General features: G+C 40.8%; 1 protein-coding gene across 1 annotated transcript; it reads left to right on the top strand.

Annotated features, from left to right (window-relative positions):
- The first annotated feature begins 8,169 nt into the window (after positions 1-8,169).
- LOC139475699 (phenolphthiocerol/phthiocerol polyketide synthase subunit C-like) lies at positions 8,170-18,888 on the top strand. The gene is made up of 7 exons (XM_071258886.1): positions 8,170-8,366; positions 8,520-8,680; positions 9,042-9,245; positions 10,352-10,533; positions 11,920-12,094; positions 12,296-15,490; positions 16,376-18,888. The coding sequence occupies exons 1-7, from the start codon at positions 8,170-8,172 to the stop codon at positions 18,886-18,888; spliced, it is 6,627 nt and encodes a 2,208-aa protein (XP_071114987.1).
- The last annotated feature ends 1,010 nt before the right edge of the window (positions 18,889-19,898 follow it).

Below are 19,898 nucleotides of genomic sequence, written 5' to 3'. Positions count from 1 at the left end.
TTCTCAACAGAAACAATGCAACACAGTTACAATCATTGTTGAACAAGAAAATACACTGCCATATAACAAGAGATTGCCAGTTATAAACACTGACCCTTTATTCACTAATTACACATTTATACATTGTTTAAATTTAAACCCTTGAAAGCCAAAGTGAAGGCTGATGTTATGTCATTGTAGCTTGGCTATTTGTCACTGCAAACTTCAGTAAACTACATTCATAACGAACACGCTTATAACGAACTGTTTCTTGATGCCGTCCATATTCTGTATAGATGTTGTACATATAACGTACTATGGTTATAACGAATTAAAATTAGTGGTCCCTTTGAGTTCGTTATAACCTTAGTTTACTGTAGATCAAGACAAAGTGGTAAGTTCCCTACTGGTTGTGAACAAATGTGCCACATATTTGAAACTTAATTGTATATGCCATATCGGCAATATGTGAAGTTTGTGCTTCAAATGCATTGCAGTGGATTCTGTTCAATGACAAATTCAATTGATCTTGTTGGGACATGAGAGAATATTTCAACATGAAGTAAATGTAATCACTGATACTTGCTCTTGATTTTTGTGTCTAATGTGATGTTTGTTTAGTCTGCCAGAATTAAATTATTTATAAATTGCTGTGTGATTTCTCTTTGTTGTGTATGGAGACTGTGGAATGGTCCAGTACATGCATGTTGCGAGTAGCGTTATCGCTGATATGCATGTTATGTTACCCTGAGTATCATCCAGCATTTCGCGAGTGCGTCCGTTCGTTTGACCAGCACTTCAGCTGATAGGGACAACGGTCAAGGAGCATCTTCACGGGAAGCATTCAAACACTGCTAGTACCCTCCATTCGCACTGACAACTTGTGCTCTGATATCTCGATATAAGGGTGGAACCCGATGTGTGTTGAGTGCAGACATGACTTCCTCTGGGTAGAGGACAACAGGCCGACATCCGTGTTACTAAAGACTCCTCGAGGCCGTTCACAGGGAATTCCCAGCAAGTAAGCACCTAGGTTTTACTTTACAAAGTAATTGTACATGGAAAATACATTGATGATACTGAAAGGAAATGTTGTCCTCTGGTTAATTGTTCCAGAAGTTTTTGGTATCGTCTTTCCCGAACTACCTTAGAGACTATGCACAAATCATTTATTTTACTCTGAGACCATTATTGTTTATTATCTATATCAATGGCATTGTTGAAGGAATAAATAGTAATATAAGACTATTTGCTGATGGCACATCTTTGTATGTGATCATAAAAGATCCCGATATAGCTGCTCGTAATGACTTGGACAGAATTTAAGAATGGGCTGCTGGATGGCAAGTTAAATTTAGTCCCGATAAAACTGAATCTTTTTAATTTACCCGTATAGTAAACCCTAGCCTCAAACTGAACTCATATATGAATGGCACAGAAGGAAAAAAAGATGTACAAAGTGATAAGCACCAAGGTATTACTTTACAAAGTGTCTGTACATGATGATATTGAAAGGAAATATTGTCCCCTGGTTAATTGCTTAAGAAGTTATATATATCGTCTATCCCGAACTACCTTAGAAACTATGTACAAATCATTTATTTTACAAATTTGGATTATTGTTGTCATATTTGGGACAACTGTAGTAATGAACAAACTAACTTCCTTGAAAAAATATACTTAGATGCTCTTAGCACCTTATGTGGCGCTGTCCGGGGTACATGTCATCAGAAAATTTACAATGAAACAAATTGTAAGTCATTAAAAGGCAGAAGTTACAGTTCAAAATTGGTAATGTTTTACTAAATGAATTATATTTTTTCCCCAGAATATCCCTGTAGGCTTATTCTTAATAAAGTTTCGGAAAACACAAATTATGACTTAAGGGATAAAACTTATCTCAAACAGTGAAGTGGTAAACAAAAGCTTATGCAGATTCAGTTATACCAGCTACAACACAACTTTGGAATATGTTACCAGAAAACCTAACGGGGACAGAGACCGTTACACAATTTAAGAATTTGCTTCATGTAAGGGGAGATAATGGTATGCACTGAGATTTATATAATAGAAACAGGTTATTCACAGTCGCCTCAGACTTGGTTGCAGCTATATGGATAGCAACTTCTTTTATTCTTTGTCACGACGTTTCAGAGCTACTTCTTGCTTCCTCACCAGGTGAATGCTGAGTGAATGCATAGAGTTAGAGTATATATATTAGTGTTTCAATGTGTATCACATGTTTACACAACACAAAGTGTGATGTTGTACAAAGATAACAATATAATGACAAACAATCTCATAAATATCAACCAATAGGCAACGTGAGGGAATATTTAAGGGTCTATCGTGTATCACTTCTACATGCCTTTCAAAGACTTGTTATCGTAAGCCTGCCCGATTAAACCTCCTCGTGTGCCCAACAATAGAATGGGGGCCACGGGTGATTGTCTCATGACACTGCTTTCACAAATCCGTTAACCATGTAGACGCTATAAATAGATTCTTTGTGAGTTACAAGCCTGATTTGATTTTAGATAAAGCCTCTGGACAGACAGACAAGTTTAATTTTGTCCCACTCGTAGAATACACTTACAACATATCAAAAGAAGTATAATCATAAAATTCTAGACGTCTCTAGACGACTTACGAGAGACAATATGTCATTAAAATAAAGAGAAATACACAGCGATAAGATATATACATACATACATCAATGATATAAAATGGAACGTGGCTTTGCTAAAATGTTATGGCAGGTTTTGGCCACGCAAGAAATAAAATCAACATTTGATAAAATCAGTGTAAACTTTTCAGTATAGAGTAATTTTTAAAATTAGTAAATATAAGACTACAGCGACTCAGAAGATCAGCCCTCAGTTCGTCTTATAAAGAGCAGATAAGTAAAACATGGATCTCGTCTTCCAACTTGTCTGTACAGTTAAAGCAACATCTCTCTTCTGGTGGTATGTTTGTGTAACGTCCAGTCTCTATCTTTAAAGGCGCCACTCCACATCTGAATTTAGCTAGGGAGCTCCTGTGAGCACGGTTGAGAGGGTATCCACGTATTTGTCTGTGCTATAGATTTCTTAAACAACCTGTAGCTTCTTAGTTTGTTTCTTCCACGGTTTCCTTCCTCCAACAATAATTTGTCCCTCCATTTAGACTTATATTCAAACATAGGGCGTTCTTGCACCGTTGCAACAAACAACTTTGTTTCAATTTGGGTATTTATGCTTGTTAAATGTCACAGGCCGATTCTCTCTAGACATGACGTCACTTTTACATTCCAGCTCCTCCTGCAGTTGCCTGCCCACACAAATAGTTTCTAAGTTATTCTTCGGTTTGGAGTGTTGACAAGTCTGACCCAGTGTCTTGAGACTGTTGTCCGTGATCTGATGGCGGATCCAACCTACTTCCCCATTTATTGCAATGTTTGGTGCATATTTTCATAGTCCTATGAAAAATTGAATAGCTCGATGGTGGATAGCGTGATGGTGGATAGCACTGACAGCAGAATGCTCTGTCGTTCCCCATATTGCCGACCCATAGTTTAAAACCGACCACACCATAGTGTCGTAAAGCTTGGTAAAAACGTTAAAAGGCATACCGCCAAGTCTTTTAAATTTAGAAATTAAAAGTCCCAGGGATCTGTTTGCTGATTTCCCCGCGCATTCAGCCATTGCGTTATAGTCTAGGTGTTCGGTTAAAAGCACATCGATATAATGAGACGAATGTTCATCGCCTAAAACGATATCACGACAATAGAATACGATTGCTGTTCTTGGAATGCTACGACCTCTAAAGTGGACAATCTTGGATTTTTCTCAGTTTATATGCATCTTATTATCTTCACACCATGTGTTCAGGACTCATAAGAGAGTCTGCTGCATTGTCTACAAATAGAACGATATCGTCTACATAAGCTAAAGCAGCAATATTTTCCTCTCTGATTTGAATTTCCTTTCCAAGCTCGTTGATGGTCTTTAGTAAGTCATTAATACACATATCAAACAACAAAGGTGATAAAAGACATCCCTGTTTCAGTCCTCTGTTCACAGGAAACCATGAAGTATAAACGTGAATAATGCACACAGAACATTTCACATTGTGAAGGGGCGGTCGGGTAGCCTAGTGGTTAAAGCGTTCGCTCGTCGCGCCGAAGACCCGGGTTCGATTCCCGCCGTGATATTGTTCGAATATTGCTAAAAGCGGTGTAAAATCAGACTCACTCACTCACTCACATTGTGATATAACGACCGGATGTAGCTTCGTGACAATCACCCGGGATGACTATAATAACAACAGCGCAAGAAACTCGAAAGTCCAGTTTTGAAGTCATTTTCGATCACGCTGACACAGCTGGTTAAGCAGGAAAGGAGTTCTATTTTACGCGGATACACTGCAATATCCGAGCAGTATCGTGTGTAATAACCGCACAGTTGCAAGATAAAATATAGCTCGTGTAATATATCAATGTCCACGACAGAAAGTATCGGATTCTTGATCATGTACCACATAATGTATCCCAACTTGAACGTGGAGACTGACTAGTTGATATTCGGCTGGGACCTGGGGTTTTGTTTGGAGACTAGATATCTGTTCAGCTACAGCTGCAATACCAGATATTAAAAAAAATGTGAGCCTACATTAATTTAAAAGCATCTTTGAATGATGTTTTTTTTGTGGCAGACAATTTGATTTTTTTCAGTCTGCGGCATATAACTGTTTTTCAAGTTTTGGGCGACGTCGCCGAATTGTATTAAAGAAGTTGCTCATCCATAACAATTTTGTCTTAGTTCTAACACAGTTATCAAGCAAGTAGAACCTACACCGATGCATCGCTCTTAATTGTAATAAAGAAGTTGTTCATCCATAAATTCTTATCCTTACTTAGGCATTTAGAAGTTGGAGTACTATCACAGAAGTTACAAATTGGTTGTTATTAATGTAGTATCTGGCCCTCGGATGGTAGCTCAGGGTGGAGACGGAAGACAAAACTCAGGGGTGAAGTTTTAGACGACAGCAGCCTTGTTTATTGATGATGGGTGGAATTTGTCGAAAAGGTTCATGTGGTTATAACTTGACAGAACGCACCCCGGGACAGAGTGACCAGTGTTCCCGGGTGGGTGTTCGCTCTGTCACTTACACGAGTGGATCTTCTGGCTGTCTCCCTGACTGAACATGTCGGTCGGATTTTGTAGAGCGAGGTATTACATAACGTGTGCAAGGTCATTGTCCCACGTGTATGTATATACATCAGATCCGGCGACGTAAGGAGGTGTTAATTGAAATTTATAGATAGCGCTGAAGATTAAGGGTCCTGCCCGGAGGGGCTTATGACAAGAGGGGATACGACCGAATGTTTGCTGAATATATTAAACAGACAAAGGGCATAGAATTTCAGTGCACTTGGAAACATATTGAACCAATTAGGTATTTAAGACAAATGAAATTTAAATAAAAGTATTGACATGTTTTGCACTGTTTTAAATAAAAGTAATGAAATGATTGCACTATAAAGTATCTTTGGAATTCACAATAAAAGAACCAGTATCTTTAAATGTTCAAGCACAAGCAAATCCAAGGCAAGAAAACATATAACTAGGCTTGTCAGTCAGAACTTTGTATATACCCACTAGTAGTACCAGTAATATATAAAACAATTGATTACAAGTCCTATATAGATAACTCTATTACACTCTATTAAAAGGAACATTTCTTTATTACTTTTACCAACAGTTATACAGAAACAATTGCCAAGATCGGTTATCATATCTACAATTATAAACAAATTCCTTGTGTGTTCAACATTACCATAGTTTTGCTCAATTCTCACAGTGTCTCCATGCCGTTATAATACTATTGTTTTAAAATACAATTGTTATAATGTACCTCCTTTGTATTTTGAATGTACCTGTGTGTTTTGCACTTATTGTACAGAGGTTTGTGATAGTGTAATACTGTTTCTTCATGGAATGTTACGCAATACATATCTCATCACAAACATATTTGTGGTATGATAGTTTGTTACAGTTGTGCGTGGGCATGGTTGGCCTATAGCTAAAGAAGATAATGCACAATAGTTTATTCTTACAAAATACAAACCTGCTAACTTCAGCGAAAGGAGATTTCCCCTGAACATTTTTACCTCTTTTAAAATTAAAATGAACATGGGTTATCTATATTACGAAACAATACTAAATCGCAGAATGAGACAGGCGATTGGTTAAAACATGTCTAGATTAAGTTACTATCATTTCATTTTAAAAACTCCAACTTGTTTAGAGAAACCAAAATGGCGCTCTCCTTCAATAGGGAAACAATGACACTAATAGGGAAACAATGACACTAATAGGGAAACAATGACACCAATAGGGAAACAATGACACTGATAGGCAAACAATGACACTGATAGGGAAACAATGACACTGATAGGGAAACAATGACACTAATAGGGAAACAATGACACTGGTAGGGAAACAATGACACTGATAGGGAAACAATGACACTGATAGGGAAACAATGACACCAATAAGGAAACAATGACACTGATAGGGAAACAATGACACTGATAGGGAAACAATGACACTGATAGGGAAACAATGACACTAATAGGGAAACAATGACACCAATAAGGAAACAATGACACCAATAGGGAAACAATGACACTGATAGGGAAACAATGACACTAATAGGGAAACAATGACACCAATAGGGAAACAATGACACTAATAGGGAAACAATGACACCAATAGGGAAACAATGACACTGATAGGGAAACAATGACACTAATAGGGAAACAATGACACTGATAGGGAAACAATGACACCAATAGGGAAACAATGACACTGATAGGGAAACAATGACACTAATAGGGAAACAATGACACTGATAGGGAAACAATGACACCAATAGGGAAACAATGACACTAATAGGGAAACAATGACACCAATAGGGAAACAATGACACTGATAGGGAAACAATGACACCAATAGGGAAACAATGACACCAATAGGGAAACAATGACACTGATAGGGAAACAATGACACTGATAGGGAAACAATGACACTAATAGGGAAGATGAAACCCACTTCCTCATTACCCGTGACTTTTATTCTTTTATTCTACTGGAAAAAAAGGATTTGGTACTGATTCAAATAGCCACAAGTTAACTTACATTATGCAGGAACAGCGTTTACCGACGTTTCTACCAGTTACTCTCGCTTATACGTGTACGGGTGCGTGAGGCATCACCTGGGTACTCTATAAACATCGAGTGCGTTTTAACGACTGTGGAACATGTGTGCATTTTACTCTACAGGTATATTGAAATGTTTGGCGGGTTTTAATATAACTCATACGTTTTAATCATGTTTTAAGAAGTGGCTGGATATTGTACACTTTATTGTTTAAATATCATGTTATACTTTTATCATGTACAATATGTGACACTATATAAAATATGTCTTATCTTATGTTATGATAAACGGTCCCTATCTAGGTCACGCACGCGCACTAAGAACATATACACTTACTGGAAAAGCACCAATTCCACATGAATGTTAGTTAGCAGTTTATACTAAAGGCTTAATCAGCAATTTTGAACCGATTCTTGTCCATTACAACATTAATGAAACATAAACCTTGTAGTTTCATTCAGTGCGTGTGTGTCTGTGTGTCTGTTGTTCAAGGTGTGAGTTTTGGTTTTGTCCAGAGTGCGTAGGCGTGTGCGTGTGTGTGTCTCTGTGTGCGTGTGTGTATGTGTGCGTGCGTGCGTGCGTGTGTGTTGTGGTTTAATGCGTGCTTATCCCTGTGTTTGGTTCATTGGTTTCGTCAAGAGTGCTATGTTCAATGTGTTTTATGCAACGTGTGTGTGTGTGCGTGCGCGCATGTGCCTGTGTGTCTGTTCTTTTTCAGTGCGTGCTTCTCCTTCTGTGCTAATTCATTGGTTTTGTCCAGAGTGCTATGTTCAATGTGTTTTGTTCAGTGTGCGTGTGTGCTGTGTGTATGCATGCATGCATGTGAATGTGCGTGTGTATGAGTGTGTGTGAATGTGTGTGCGCGTAAGTATATGTGTGCATGTGTATCTGCGTGTGCAGATGTGTGTTTGTTCGCGCGCGCATGTGGATCTGTCCAGTTCAGATTTTTGTTTTTTTCTTTTTCAAGAAACAACAGAAGGCAAAGAAAATGGATATCGCCATCATTGGCGTGGGATGTCGATTTCCGGGGGCTTCCTGTCTGGGGGAATTCTGGGATGTCTTGGTCAAGGGAGAAAACCATGTGATAGAAATACCGCCCGACAGATGGAACAGGGACACTTTCTATGACCCGGATGTAAACGCCAATGGCAAGTTCTACTCCAAAAAGGCGGGGTTCATACAAAAGTAAGTCTGTAGTCGGGTGTGTTTCGTCTCAACATTCCTTCTACCAACCCATACGATACAAACATTGAACATGAACGTAACTCGGGGTTGTCGTCACGTCCTCCTTTGTTTTATTGTTTTATTGTTTTAAACAATTAAACTTTGTTTTTCTAGTTATGCTCACTTTGACAACAAACTGTTCGGTATCAATGAAAGCGAGGCTGCCCAGATGGACCCCCAGCAGCGCCAAGTGTTGGAGTGCACGTTCATGGCGCTTGAAGACGCTGGAATCACCAGGCAACAGGTAGCGGGCCAGAACGTCGGCGTCTACATAGGTGAGTCATGACGGCGGTTTGTAAATACCCGAGTCCCTTTAGCCGCATCTTAGATTTAGAAACATAATCGCCTTTGACGACAAGCATGGGTTGCTGAAGACTAACGGTATCGGGGGGGTCAGGCTCGCTGACTTGGTTGATGCATGTCATCGTATCCCAAAGAACGTGTATCGATGCTCATGATGTCAATCACTGGACTGTCTGGTCCAGACTCGATTTTCAGAACGCCGTCATATTTCTGGAATATTGCTGAGTGCGGCGTTAAACAACAAACAAACAAAAATAAAACACTTACTCTGTTAAGAACACGTGTGATCACTGATGCCTGCCAATAAAACACAAGCAATCCTCACTATTCCAGGTGCCATGAACAGCGACTTCACTGTGCGGATGACTGCCAACTCTCACGAGATCGACCACTACTCGGTTGCTGGTCTCGCGGGAAGTGTGTTAGCCAATCGCGTGTCCTACGTATACAACTTGTCAGGGCCCTCCATGGTACTGGACACTGCGTGTTCCTCTTCCCTCGTGGCCATACATCAGGCAGGCTTGGCCCTCCGAGCAGGTGCGTGGATGTGTATAGCACACCTCATATAGTCACAGTAATAATCTTGTGATATTTACGGTTGGCTACCCAAAGGTATATTGTATTCTTCTAAGAAATTATATATTATATATTTACCAACATTAAATATGTTAACATAACCCCCGCAAAAGGAAACACAAACCATAGAATCATAGAGAGAAGTATGTTCGTTAATAAGAGATGTTTCCAATGTGTACCACTTGATGACAAAACTAACAATCAGTCAAGTGTAACCAAGGTGTCTTTAAACTTTGCACGCTAATCCTGCACGACACAAATTGGTCTATGACGTCACATGTGATGCGTTCATGAGAATCGATTCACACAACATACCAGTATGTTCGTTTGTACGTCGAACCAATAAAATATCTTTTGAATATGGGTGATTCTTCTTATAGTAACCAACATGTATGGTATTCGCGTTACTTTTGTCGGTGGGTATATATTAGAATGCGAATACAACGTATTTTGTGATGTAAGGTATATAAGTTTTTCTCAGCGATGGGTCGCGTAATACCGTGAAAAAATAAAATACATGTTTTGTAGATTAGATTTGTAACTGTTGTTAAGAAGTGTTCATAATGACATTATTTCCTGAAGACATTGTATGAATTCAAATATTTTTACTGGTCATATATAGAGGATATTTCATGTGTCGAGTGAAATATATCGTTTCTCTCATCGAGTGACGGGGGGAAAGGAGATATTTTCACGAGTGACAGTCAGTAATTATTTGGCCTTGTCAATGTGGACCTAACTTAAAAAGAACGTCAACGTACGGGCTGGTCACTATCGACAAAGGGAGACTATTTGAGGGGAGGTAACCCTTGTTTGACAATAGTTCCGTCAAAGTGTTATGTTCACTGCAGAGAAATATCAAGTGTTATGTTCACTGCAGAGAAATATCAAGTGTTATGTTCGCTGTAATGAAAATATCACTTTTCGCAACTTCGGAAAACTCGGTCTTTCACACTGAAGTGTAATACATACATGTACGTGTTTATATAATTGTCAAAGGTAGTAGGGCAATATCTGGACATGCATGTATTCCTCATTTATAACAATCCATGGTCGTGTGTGTGCAGGCGACTGTGAGATGGCGTTGTGTGGGGGTGTGAATCTGCTGCTTCACCCCACAGTGTTTGTCCCCCTTAGCAAGGCCCAGATGTTGTCACCCAGTGGCCAGTGCCACGCCTTCTCTTCTAACGCCGACGGATACACCAGAGGAGAGGGGTGTGGCATCGTCCTCCTCAAACCACTTGCACAGGTGAGTTGGTTTAGTTTCTCGACGCTTTGAACAATACTTCAGTTGTATCACGGCGAATCTGCTTGATATGGAGGAATTGATATATCTTAGATGTTTACCACCTTGATGAAACCCACGAGCTCGTGTATAGTGCCGACTAACATAGGAACAGAATCGTCGTGAAACGGGATTCCAAAACGCGATCATAGTTTACTGCCACATCTAAGGGGCGTAACTCTGCATAGCCCATACCTTCGTAAGATGTAGGGCTGTAACGGATCACTGGTACCTGCGATATCATTTATACTAAGGTACAGACGATATTCGAATACATAGAACAGAAACTGATAGTGCTACCCCCGTTGTTGCAGAAGTAGCATAGCACAACTTGTAAACACGGCGGAACACGCGGACGTGGTGATAGAGGACCTGTCTGCTATTAAACTATTACATTTAATAATCTTCCCTTCATTCTTGTTTTTGTTCCTGAGATAATAATAAGTAAATGTATGAATCCAGAGTTTTTAGAGTAACTGTTGTATTTCAGTGATTTCATCATTTCTTCCTATTTTGGGGTGTATCGTGATACCAGTAGTATCGTTAGTCTGTATCGCAAGATACCAGGCGATACTCAGCTCTAGTAAGATGAACACTGAACCTAAACGCTGAACTAAGGTAAAGACGATACTCGAATACATAGAACAGAAACTGATAGTGCTACCCCCGTTGTTGCAGAAGTAGCATAGCACAACTTGTAAACACGGCGGAACACGAGGACGTGGTGATAGAGGACCTGTCTGCTATTAAACTATTACATTTAATAATCTTCCCTTCATTCTTTTTTTTGTTCCTGAGATAATAATAAGTAAATGTATGAATCCAGAGTTTTTAGAGTAACTGTTGTATTTCAGTGATTTCATCATTTCTTCCTATTTTGGGGTGTATCGTGATACCAGTAGTATCGTTAAAGACGATACTCGAATACATAGAACAGAAACTGATAGTGCTACCCCCGTTGTTGCAGAAGTAGCATAGCACAACTTGTAAACACGGCGGAACACGAGGACGTGGTGATAGAAGACGTGTCTGCTATTAAACTATTACATTTAATAATCTTCCCTTCATTCTAGTTTTTGTTTCTGAGATAATAATAAGTAAATGTATGAATCCAGAGTTTTTAGAGTTGTATTTCAGTGATTTCATCATTTCTTCCTATTTTGGGGTGTATCGTGATACCAGTAGTATCGTTAGTCTGTATCGCAAGATACCAGGCGATACTCAGCTCTAGTAAGATGAATACTGAACTTAAAAGCTGAACGAGTCACAATGTGCGGACAGACACTGTGGCACATGAAGTATATGTTATGTAGAAGCAGGTGAAATGAATAGTGTACGTCCTTGTTCAAGGCACTCCGTGATGGGGACAGCATTTGGGCGACGGTTTCTACTGGCGTGAACCAAGATGGTCGAGCAGCCCAGCCCATCACAGCGCCATCTGGTGGCCAACAGCTGCAGCTGCTCCAAGACCTCTACCGGGCGTATGGCGTGGACCCTCACACTGTTGAATACATTGAAGCTCATGGTGCGTCTCTGACTTTGTGTTAAACTGTACTCTAATGGTGTCCATTTTCCTGCCAAGGATTAGTACATAGATACACCATGAAAACATGATATGTATTCCCGAAAATTACAGTTAATTAAAGAATTAAGGTCACTAATTTTGATATTGTCGGACGTTCAAATAATCAGCTTTGAATCTATCTGATCTGATTATCGTTCGCAGGTACTGGCACCAAGCTGGGTGACCCTATCGAGGTCAACACATTTGGAGAATTCTTTTCATCTCCTGGGAACCAAAGGAAACGTTACATGGGTTCTGTGAAGACCAACATCGGCCACCTGGAACCGGCAGCAGGGGTGGCAGGTCTCATCAAGGTCCTGCTGATGATGAAATACAACACCATCGTGCCATCCCTACACTTTGACAAGCCAAACGAACATATAGACTTTGAAAAGTTTCAGTTCATCATCCCACAGCATCCTCTACAATGGACATCAGTTTCGAAAGTAGCTTGTCTCAATTCATTCGGGTTTGGTGGAACTAACAGTCATGCTATTTTACACAATTACAATAGACCACCATATGCTAGCAAGTCCAACTTGCAATCTTCGTATATTGTTTGTTTTTCAGGCAGGTCTTTTGAGACACTAAAGAAAAGTCTTGAGAATTTCCTCTCTTGTGATCATCTCACAGACGATGACCTGCGTGCAATGGCCTACACATCGACAGTTAGAAGGGAACATTTTACGTGCAGAAAGGCTTTTGTTGTGAAGAGTGTTAATGATCTGAAACAGCAAGCACAGATAATACTGAAGAGCAGAAACATTGTTGACATTAACACAAGCCCGTTAAAGATCATCTTTGTCTTTTGTGGAATGGGCACTGCTTGGTCAGGAATGTGTGATGGCTTCATGAAAATGAACAAAACTTTCTCCAAAACAATCAACATGATTGATGTGTCCTTGAAAAGGTTCGTGTCCTGGTCATTGACCAAAAGGCTGAGAAGCGGTTATGACGTAGAAGACCCTCTGTTTGGTCCGATCGCCATATTTGCTTGTCAGGTTGCGCTGGCCAAACAGTGGGAATCTTGGGGAGTGGTGCCAGCAGTTGTTGTGGGCCAGTCAGTGGGAGAGGTGGCTGCAGCACACATGGCTGGAATCCTGTCCCTGAGTGAAGCTGTGAGGGTCATCTACCACAGGTCTCGAATCCTAGCTGAAGCCACAGGTGGTAAGATGCTTCTTGTCAGAAACCTTAAAACGGACAATGTACAGGAAATTTGTGAAGACATTGCAGGCGTGAACATTGCACTTTCTTACAGTCCTGTGTCGTGTGCAGTTAGTGGTGACTCTGCTGCCGTGGATGATTTGAGGTCACGTCTTCAACTTTCTCACAGCAATCTTACACTGACTGATCTTCATGTTGGTGCTGCGTACCACAGCCACCACATGGATCAGAGCAAGATACAGTTGGACAGTGTACTAGCCAATCTGAAGTCGTTACCGGCAAGAATACCTATGATATCAACAGCTGATGCTCACCTCACAGAGAAGGATGTTAATTCATCAGAATACTGGGGTAAGAATGTTCGAAACCCTGTTCAGTTCGCATCAGCAATAGAAAGATCTACCTCTGACAATCATCTCAATGTATTTATAGAGATTGGCCCTCAGCCAGTATTGAAAGCTCACATGGATGATATTTTTACAAAAGGTTCGCCATCATGTCTATGCCTTCCTTCCTTGACAGTTAAGTTTAGTGAGAACACGATGCTGGTGACCCTCTCTGAGCTGTACCAGCTGAAGGTGAACATAAACTGGCAGGAAATATTCACGCACACAGAACCTCCAACACCAATGCCGTGTTATGCCTTCTCGCACAAGTACCTAATGATCCTGCCTGTAATTACGGAAGAAGAAGTGTTTGGATCCAGTGGAAACTCTGGCAATCATCTCTTTGTAAAACTGTCATCTTCCACAGACAAATGCATGCTGAACATCCGCCCATCTACGTTTGGAACTGTCTATGAACACAAGATCAAGGACATTGTTGTTGTCCCAGGTGCAACCTACGTCGAGGCAGGGTTTGGATTCGCAAGGTCAATGAATATTGCCAATGTTAGAAATCTGATCATATCAGTCAGCTTTCTGAATCCAGTTACTTTAAAAAAAGAAATGTCTGTTCAACTAGATGTTGAGGTTGAGGATCAAATTGCGAACGACTGTACGAAAACTTTCACCATCCAAAGTACAGGTGTTGCCATTGCAAAGGGGAGAATACTGGTGTGCGACAGTGCACCTGATGAGGAGCGGATGGACATGGAGGCCATACAGGAGCGATGTACCGAAACAGTCACTGGCGACGAGGTGTATCAAGCTCTGAAGTATTCAGGATTTACATACGGTCCTAACTTTGCAACTATGAACTATGCACTGAGGGGGGAATCTGAAAGTCTAACAAAGTTAACAGTTGGACAAAAGCTGAAAGAGGAGATGACCAACACTGTAATTCATCCGGCAATACTCGATGGAATGCTGCAGTCAGCAGCTGCGTTCAACATGGAAGAAAAAGAATTTCTTCCAGTCGAGCTTAAGAATGTAACTGTCAGACATTCAGTGAAGACCGAAATGTTTGTTTATGCAAGAATGACAGACTCCACCAGATCACACACCTCATTTACCTTGACACTTCTTTCACCTGATGGATCTGTCATAGCACATGTTGAAAGATTCACAACAAAATTTATAGGATCAGACACTTTTGATATTCACAATGCAACATTCAAAACAAGCTTGGTTCCCTTGGGTTCCTTTCACGTTTCTCAGAACAATGTTGACACTGGATTAGTCATCTTCACCAACGTAGATCTAACCAATGTGGATCTAGCCTGTGTCATACATGAATTGGATCACATGGGAGTTGAAGGCACAAAACGTGCGCTTGACTCTGTCATACATAACATCAAGCAAATCTGCTTTGTCTTTGCAGTAACTGACCTCATAACAGACACGGGAGAATCGCTGCAAAAAGAACTCACAAGGAGGATCATGTCCTTGAGACTGATTGCCCTTTACGCTGCCAGCAGAGGAGTGTCTGTTCCACTGGTGATCATTTCAGAGATACGAGACGCAGGAGATAATGCTGCCAGTGGCTGTCTTAGTGAAGCTGTCAAAGGTTTCATGAGGTGTGTCTTGAGGGAGTATAGAGCTCTCCACATTCAGCTTGTGGATGTTCTAGTCGACAATGACGAGAAGTTCTTAGCAAGCCTCCCAGGGATATTATCACAAAGCACATCCGAGGACTTCATGAGGTATCCTGAGATGAAATTCCACAATGACAAAATGTACATGAACACAATTCTGCCACACCCAAACCCACAGCCTGTGTTTCGGGCAGCTACAATGGATGAACACACTGAGGGTTTGCTCTGCTCAAAATCAAAAACATCAATAGTTAATCCATTTTTCTACCCAAAAGAAAAGACAACAACTTCCACAAAAGATATGACTGATATTGTTGTGACTTCTGTGGTGGTGCATAGCCCTTTGTTGCATGGAGTTCACAGTGGACGCCCTAGAGCATCCACAACAGATATACACCCAATTCTGTGTCTCGAAGCAATTGGAAAAATATCAGCCAAATCAAGAAGTAACCATCCTGACAAAATTACCCTCTTTCCTACACATGTTTGCAAGAATATCAAAGTTCCAAAGAGCTGCACCATAGATGCAAGACACATGCCTGGTTATGTCCCAAGTCAGCTAACCACACTGTATCTTATGTGGTCGATGTCCATTCACACTGCAAAGAACAATGTAGTCATTTTGTATTCAAGCAGCAGTAAAACCTTTGCAAATGCAATGTCACACTTGCTTCTTTCACAAGGGGCAAAACATGTGTCATTAGTCAAACCAGATGAAACTGTACTACAAAGAGACGATTTTGTGACATTGATTCCTACAGTTTTACTGACAGAAGTAGAAGCCAAAAGACTTTGGAAAATGTTTACAAATGTACGGAAAATCATTTGCTTTGAACCAATCACAAAAAAGTCTGTCCTCCAGAACCTGTTTGGGGCAGTGCAAGACGTTCAACTTCAGGTCATACGACCATTTGAAATATTTTCTCAGAGGGTAATGCTTGAGACAGTACCCAGAATGATTAAATGGATCAAATCCCACAGTGAAACTGTCTTCAAAATATGCGACAGCTTCAATGACTTCCGGGTTTCAAAACTACAGGGAACAGTCATCCCACTAAACATCTCAGAAGTTCTTAATAGCACCGAGTTGTCCTTGTCTTCAGACAGCAACTTTGACATGGAAACCATGATGACACCAAGTACCCACCTGTTCCAGGACACAGGTTCTTATGTGGTTGTTGGGGGACTGACAGGACTAGGATGGGAATGTGTGACATCCCTTGCAGCAGGAGGCGCTGGAAGCGTGATCATTCTGAGTAGACGTAAGCCTAATCCTGAAACACAAGTGGATATGGACCATCTATCTCAGCAACATAACTGTCACATAACATCTATTCAAACTGATGTCACAGTCTACAAGGATATAGAAACAGCTATACTAAAGATAAGGAAACATCTGAAACCTCTCAAGGGCATATTCTACGGGGCAGCTGTTTTACAGGATGCTTCCCTTGCTGAAATGACAGAGGAAAAACTTGTCACAGCCATGTCTCCAAAGGTAACTGGTGCTTGGAATCTTCATATCCTGACCGCAGATCTTCCTCTTGACTTCTTTGTCCTGCATTCTTCTGGGGCAGCTGTTCTGGGGAATGCTGGTCAATCAAACTACGGAGCTGGTAATGGATTCCTGGATGGATTGGCAGTGTACAGAAGACAGCGAGGAATGAGTGGCCAGAGTATCAATTGGGGACCTCTCGATCTTGGGATGCTGGAGAAAAAGGGATCTGTATTGAAGAAGTTGGAGAGTCAAGGGTACATGGTCATTAATAAGAAGGATGTCAGTCAGTGTCTTACACACATGCTGATGCTGAACGAGCCCCAAGCCTTGGTGTGCAGAATAGACAGACAGAAAATGGCAGAACAATTACAAAGGGATAAAGAAACAACCTTGATGATGCGATTAAAGACATATTTGGAACCTGCCATGAAGATCCTAAATGAACAGGCAACATCAGAAGACGGCAAACGATCTTGCGATGTTGACAAACTACGTACCTGCTCAGCGGAAGAAGGGCTGCAGATGCTCCGGGAATATGTAAAACATCTTGTGTGTGATAAGGCTTTGTTGGATGTAAACAGTTTTCAGATGGACGCCAATATGAAGGATCAAGGTGTGGACTCGATGTATGCCATGGAAATTACAGGTGGAATCTTGTCAGACATTGGAGTAAAGCTGTCCACTCACGAAATACAGCTTCAATCAACATGCAACATTGCCAAAAGAATACTGGACATCCTGTCAGGTACAGAGAAGGAACAGGCACAGGCAAGTGACATGGAGACTGTAATCAGTAAGCAGGCAATAAGCATGTCAATCGCGAGGTCAGTCTGTGGATTTAGGGCAGACTGTGAACACAACATGGGTTTTGTAATTGTCAGCACCATTTCAGTACCGGATGTGGTAAACGTATCGACATTGATTGCTGTGGCGAAAGAGTGTGTGTCACGTCATCCAATCACTAGAACAACTTACATCTTCAGCCATGAAAATGTCTCCACAAACACGTTGACTTTGGAGAATGCGTTCGACTTCCGTATTTTATCTGGAGATGACATGTCTGAGGTCAAGAAGCATACAGAAGAGCCAATGCATCTTCAACACCAGAGTCCATTACGATTCATATTCCTTGGAAGATCTTTACAGCTCAGAATGGTTTTCCACAGACTTGCATTTGATTTAAAAGCAATTACAATCTTGGTAAAAGAACTTGAAAACATGGCCAATGCAGTACAACAGGGTAAGCCCCTGGTAGATGTTGTAACTGACACAGACAAGGATATAGCAAAGGAAATACAGAAAATTCTTGCTCCAAACTTCAAGAGAGTAAGCCAGTTTTGGAAAACAAAGACAATGTACATATCATACAACAGCCTTTCGAAAGGTCCCACAAAACACAATGTGCAAATTGACCACATCTTCATCACAAGAACAATCAACAATGTCCTGTACACTAAAATATTGAAGTATGCGAGAGATATGGGTCTCACACCCTTTGACTATCTTGCCAGTATCTACCAGCTCTTTCTTGCCTTTGTCAGCAGCAAAACAACATCAACCATCACAACCTCGGTTGACCTTCGTGGCCTGGTTCCTGCTCTGACCAGATCGTTGGGGAGATGCACGAACTTCATTCCTCTAATCTGTCAAGTGCCAGAGGAAACTACCACTGTGCAGGAGTTCCTACAGAGCAACAGCAAGGCTATACAACACTTCACAAAGTATGCAATATATCCATCGGAAGAAATCAAGAAGCTTGTTCCCGAGGTCAAAAATCTTGGTACGAACTACTTCATATATGAGACTGATATCATCACCAGTGCATCCAACCAGCTGACAGTAGACATGCCGGTTATCTTTGATTCTTCCACTGAAACATTCATGTACATCTGGCAGAGGAAGGAGACGAGGCTCATGGAGATCAAGTTTCACCTGAGGAGGGACCTGTTCACAACCTCCAGAGCAGGTGTCCTTGTGGAGGCATTCCTGGGTCTTGTGACTGATGCTTTGAACAACCCCGGATCTACTGTAGGGCGTCTTAGACAACAAAGGTACATGACCTTGGAAGAGAGGGGTTCCAATAAGTGTTTCTTGTCATCAGTGTGTTCTATGATGTAGCACTGTAACGTTTCTTGTCATCAGTGTGTTCTATGATGTAGCACTGAAACGTTTCTTGTCATCAGTGTGTTCTATGATGTAGCACTGTAACGTTCCTTGTCATCAGTGTGTTCTATGATGTAGCACTGTAACGTTTCTTGTCATCAGTGTGTTCTATGATGTAGCACTGTAACGTTCCTTGTCATCAGTGTGTTCTATGATGTAGCACTGTAACGTTTCTTGTCATAGGTGTGTTATATGATGTAGTACTGTAACGTTTCTTGTCATCGGTGTGTTATATGATGTAGCACTGTAACGTTTCTTGTCATCAGTGTGTTCTATGATGTAGCATTGCAACTTTATTTTACTTAATTTGGTCCTTCTTTTACGCATTTTGTTGGCAGATGTTAATACATAACACTAACTACTTATAACTGGATATTTTTTTATAATATAATTTTTTTGGTTAAGAGCTAAATTGGGCTAACTGATTTGACAGTCTGCAATGTCATATACTGAAGGAAAGAAAAAACGGGACAGATGTCAAGGTTAGCATGACAAGGCATATAGTATGTACCAGTATTTCAAAGATGACGAATGTTTGCCACTTTAGTAAATACATTCAAACTCTCGATTCTAGAGGGGCCGTCTTGTAACTTGGAGATATCCGGACATTTGAGATAATGAGGCATGAACATGGTATAGAAAGGTGGTCTGGACCGGGGACAAGGTTCGAGATATCTGTACATTTGAGATAACGGGGTTCGAGATAATGAGGCATGAACATGGTATAGAAAGGTTGTCTGGACCGGAGACAAGGTTCGAGATATCGGTACATTCGAGAGAACGGGGTTCAAGATAATGAGGTTTGACTGTAGAACAAAAGCAGTGTATCATTCAGTATATTAATGATACTAAGCAGTAGTTGGGGTGCTAGGTGTTACCATGGTTATCTTCTGTGTTGTTCTATCAGTAGATTTTTTTTCCATCCCCAGGAATCCTGAAGTTGTTAGTACATAGACTGCATTCGC

This window comes from Haliotis cracherodii, unplaced genomic scaffold (assembly GCF_022045235.1).
Source record: "Haliotis cracherodii isolate W230 unplaced genomic scaffold, xgHalCrac1.p SCAF_3, whole genome shotgun sequence".
NCBI classification, from domain to species: Eukaryota; Metazoa; Mollusca; class Gastropoda; order Lepetellida; family Haliotidae; genus Haliotis; species Haliotis cracherodii.
The sequence above is the reverse complement of the archived record's forward strand: the minus strand, read 5'-3'. Positions and strand labels throughout refer to the sequence as shown.